We start from the raw sequence: 4862 nt of genomic DNA, 5'->3' as shown, positions 1-4862 counted from the left end.
TATTATCTCTATAGTCTTAATAACGATATAATTTATTACTTTTAATACAATTATCCCACTATATGTAATTAACGTGATTATTATCTTTAATGCAGTTACTTTAGGGCACAAAGGAGTTAATATGGTCATTATTATTATAAGTTAAGTAATTATTCCAGGATTTGTTATACTACGAACCTTACCATAGACTTAAAGCCCTCTTAGCTCTATAAGGCTAATATATCTCTTTTTAGGATAGCCGCACCCTTACTATTATCTCTTCTTCTACCTTAGTTCTCTAATTTAAGTTAAGTCTTCCCTAGTAAAGACTCTAGAGAAGTGGTATATATTATATATCCTAGATATAAAGCTACAGGATATCCTTTATAAGTAGTTAACTATTAAAAACTTTATAAGAACCTCCTTTTTCTAAATTATAGAGCTCTTCTCCTTTTATCCTTATAGTAGTCCAGCGCTACTTTACCTTAGATGTTATTAGAGCATCCCTCTTAATATATTTTATAAAACTGCTAAAAAGTCTCTTTTTAAAACCACGAGTAAAATAAAAAGCATCCTTTATAAGCTAAATATCCTAAACGCCTTATAAGGCAATGCCGAACTAGGCAAATAATACGTCTATATTATTACAGACATTAAAGAAGACCTTTAGCATTTGTAGTAACTCTAGAATATCCTTTAAGGTCTTTTCCTTATTTCCCATAGTTATAAATATTGCCTTATTAAGCTTATAGACATTAATAAGGAAAGTATAGTTATTAGGGAAAACAAGAAGTGTAATAATGGAGATAGATCCTTTATATAATAGATCCTCCCCTTCTAAGTTAATATAGAGAGAGGGCGGCTTATATAAAAGATATATAAGAGAATTAATACACTTTACTAGTAAAGCGGTAGTATCTATAAAGCTATACGTCGCTATAAGTAGGCTAATATAAGTACCCAAAAAAAACAGTAAAGATAACTTCTTTAATACTATAAACCTTTGTTTTACGAATAATACATCTTTATACTATAAGATCCCTAATAGCTAAAGTTGCCTATAAGAGCTTAGCGGGTAGGAAAGATAATAGCGGAAGAGCAGGATAGCGGGAGAGTAGGATAGTAGGAGAGCGGAGGCGGTCAAGATAGACCTACAGGTATACCGGCCAAATAGGGCACGGGGATACCATTTTTAGAAACTTAGACAAACAGCAGCTAATATATCGCGGATAAGTCGCGAAAACGCCGATATAAGTATATGCCGATAAAATAAATGCAGACAGTACAAGCAATGTTTCTCCCCAATATTAATGCCGATGCTGATAATTACTTATTTATTAAGGGAAGAGCCGCTCTTAGATATAGTGATAATAGCCGCGGTAGTTACTAGCAGGTGGGCTAACTAACTAGTAATTGCCTAGGTGTAATAGCGTTTCGCCAGCCCTGCTTAAGTCACAACACTTACCATAAGCTAACTTTAAATACCTAAGTACAATTTTCTCTAGGTCTCTCCTCTCTCCTTTCCAAAGAGACGTTTCTACTCGACGCCTCCTTTAACGGCCTTATAAATGTGTAATTTAAAGGGGCTAGTCTACGTAGCTGCCTTAATACACAGACCTAAAAACTCTGTCTCCTATAAACGACTTATATAGGCTTCGGACCATTAGACCGCAGAATTCTTAGATTTAGATATTATTATATAATTTAGTCATTTAGCTAGGCTAGATGCCTAGAAAAACCCTAAGCATCTCTTCTACTCTATTACCAAAACCTAGTAAAATTAAGAATCCTCTAGCAATTAAAAGGCCTTACTTAAGAAGTGCCGCATTTCTAGTACACTTACCCAAAAGTGCCTAAAATGCTAGTAATTATTTAGCGAGCTATAGTATATCGCCTTATCTAAAAGAAGCATCTTAATAGTATAAAGTAATGACTTATCTTACCGCTGCCGGCGACTTATTATAGGGCCATAGCTATAAGGGGGTACTATAAATGGGCCAGACCCCCTTCTACTAGTCTATATATTAGAATAAGCGAGTCCTAAAAAGTATATAGGGACTAAGTTATTTCACTTACTATACTAGTAGGGGGGTATTTAACCCCCTTATATACAGACACGGGACCCTTATAATAATATAGCGCTAATACCTTTAAGAACGGTAGGAATCCTAAGTTATTTCCTTAAAGTAAGCATAGATTATATTTCCTCTATATTCCTCCAATTATATATTACCTAGTTAGAAGCCTAGTTAGGATAATAGAATAGCACTTAGCTATTTATTAAGTGTCCTTGTTGGACTTATAAGGGGATATTACGTAGCTACGGTTCGTAGATAGTATAATAATTGTTGTTGTATATATTCTTCTGAGAAAGGGGAAGGGTAAGGAACTTAAGGTTCCTTACCACGCTAGTGCCGCGGCGACACGTGACGGCAACTTGCCTTACGTGACGGCAAATTGCCGCATATGGCGGCAATTTGCCCTATTCCCAACACTAGCAACTCTTCTTTTTATAGTTGCCATCTACAAACACCTATAGATTGCTACTATACAAAAGTATAAAGCTAAGGGGAAGAAGGAAAAGAGGAAGGGTGTTAGGGGGTTAACGCGAAGACGGGTGGGCCGCTGAGGCGCTAGTAGTAAGCGAGCTAATAGCGATTTTCTATGCCGGGCATGGAAAATCCTAATTGGCTAGATTAACGAATGGCGTTGGTAGAACTCTATACCACCACCTAAATCGATTAGGCGTGGCGCTCTTAGCAAGAATCTAACTAATTAGATAACTTTGACCGGTGGTTAAAGTTCTATAAGATTTTAACTTCTCTAAATTTCCCTCTTAACCTAACCTTTAACTCGCATATATAGAGTATTTATGTTAATAAATGTCTCTAGTGCCTTGTTTAGGTTTGCCTTTATTATTATATCTACTAGGTTATCTTAGCTATTAATCTATTAAATCTTAAAGAGTTTTTAACGCTTATAGGATTGCCGAAGTACCATAATATCAATTATAAGATGCTTCTCCTTTGTGGTGCTAAGCTTAACTAAACACTTATAGAGGGAGTATAAGTTAGTATATATAATTGTAGAAATAGCGGGAATTTCAAGTTAATCCGTAATTATCTTAAGGGTAGTTCTAATTGCAATTGCTATATTAACTCCGCTAACTATTCCGTATATCTCTAACGCTAGAACGCTTTAAGTAACGCGTTTACTCTTGGTTAAGCTCTAATAGATAAGGTTACCGTAGATTATAAAGTTATTCTCTCTAGCAGATTCGTTCGTAATAATAATCTTATATCCTAACTAGGAGCTAAAATCTTTATTATTAGCGAACGATCTATTAATAAACACAAAGATCTTAGCGGTGGGGAGATTAATAGGTATATAGAGTAGCCCTTAGTCAAGATGATTTATCTGCTAGGAAAGGCGCTTATTTAGAGTAAAAACGTTATCCTTAGTTGGTTTCTAGTATTAGGCGGCAATAGAGAGATTAAAGGAAGCCTTAGGTTAATAGATAGAAGCAATATAAGCCCCACGAGCGCGTTGTTCCACGTATCCTTGTTTTAGAGAATTAGCGTTAATAACGTCAATCTTCTTACCTTAACCCTTTTAGCGCAGAGCAATAGAATCCTCGTTTAGGGAGAGGATATATCTATTAAAGAGTAATAGTATTATTAAACTAAGCTTTTCCTTTAGCTTTGCTATAAGATTTGCTTTTACTAGCTCGTCTTCTTTAAGAGCTAAGAATTGGTCGTCTCCTAAGATAATTATATTATTAGTTTATATGCCAACGATTCTAAATGGAGTTCCTATAGTTGTAATGAGGAAGTAGGGATTAAATATAGAAGTAGTTATTAAAAGCTTCTCTTTATGGTGCTTACTATAGGTAGCCTACTAATAAGTTCCTACTTCTACAATTCTATATAGTGGCTTAAGCACAACCATAATTATATCTTCGGGATATTGGTAGCGAATTTACTCTAAAAGGTATGCTAGTATTAAGCGCTAAAGGCGCGTCTCTNATTGGGTATAGGCCTAAGTAATATCTCGCAAATAAACTGCTATTTCGTTCTTTATTAAGGAGGGAGCTAGTGCAATAATAACTCGCTAACTAGCTCATTATATTATAGGAGATTGCGTAAGAATTACCTCCTTACTATTATTGTTATAACCTTAGATAATAAGCCTTAATTTCTTAAATAGGGCGTTAGTAGCTTTACCCTTAATCTCATTAACCATTCTTGACTTAAAAATGCGAATTCTATTAAACTTAGTAGGGTTATACTTCTTAAATTTAAAGACTCCTCTTGTGATAAGACTGTCGATTTTCTGCTTATCGGATACTTAGAAAGGAGCTCCTAGGGTTATAATACGACCTTCCTTTTAGAGCTATTTTGCGAGCTTAAAGTTAGCCTTCTCTTTAGCTGTTATAAAGGCCATTAATAACTTAACTTTACTCTCTATAGCAGCAACAAATTGCTCTTTAAAATTAATAAGATGTTAGCGATTTCGTGATCCCTTTGGGCGACCTCTACCGCGTTATAGTTGCGGCACGTCTACTACAATTATATTAGGATTATAGTCGCCTTCTAGGGCACGTTAATTATGGTTCTCCTCTAGGGCATCTTTTAGGGTATCTTCTAGGGCATCCTGCAAAGGCTCGGAACTGTTATCTTTATAGTAGGGCCTAATAACGGTTAAACGGAATTAAGTAGGTTTATGGGGCATCTAAAGAGTACAAGTTTAACCATTAATTATAATGAGTTTATATGGGCCTGACCATCCTCCCTTTTCACGCCATACCTATACTTTAGATTGGAGTAGCAGATTAAGCGTAGTTAAGGTGTTTAGGCCATTTCTTATTTCTAGTACGTTATTAA

At 35.2% G+C, this 4862-nt stretch overlaps 1 protein-coding gene across 1 annotated transcript; it reads right to left on the bottom strand.

The window, feature by feature from the left end:
• Positions 1-598: 598 nt before the first annotated feature.
• On the bottom strand, positions 599-901 carry K441DRAFT_595990 (uncharacterized protein; the record flags this gene model as incomplete). The annotated part of the gene is made up of 1 exon (XM_067645017.1): positions 599-901. A coding segment is annotated over one exon (303 nt), but the record flags the coding sequence as incomplete, so codon positions are not given.
• Between the last annotated feature and the right edge of the window lie 3961 nt (positions 902-4862).

Source organism: Cenococcum geophilum (genome assembly GCF_001692895.1).
Source record: "Cenococcum geophilum 1.58 unplaced genomic scaffold K441scaffold_96, whole genome shotgun sequence".
NCBI classification, from domain to species: Eukaryota; Fungi; Ascomycota; class Dothideomycetes; order Gloniales; family Gloniaceae; genus Cenococcum; species Cenococcum geophilum.
Note: the sequence above shows the minus strand (reverse complement) of the source record. Positions and strands in the feature narration are given on the sequence as shown.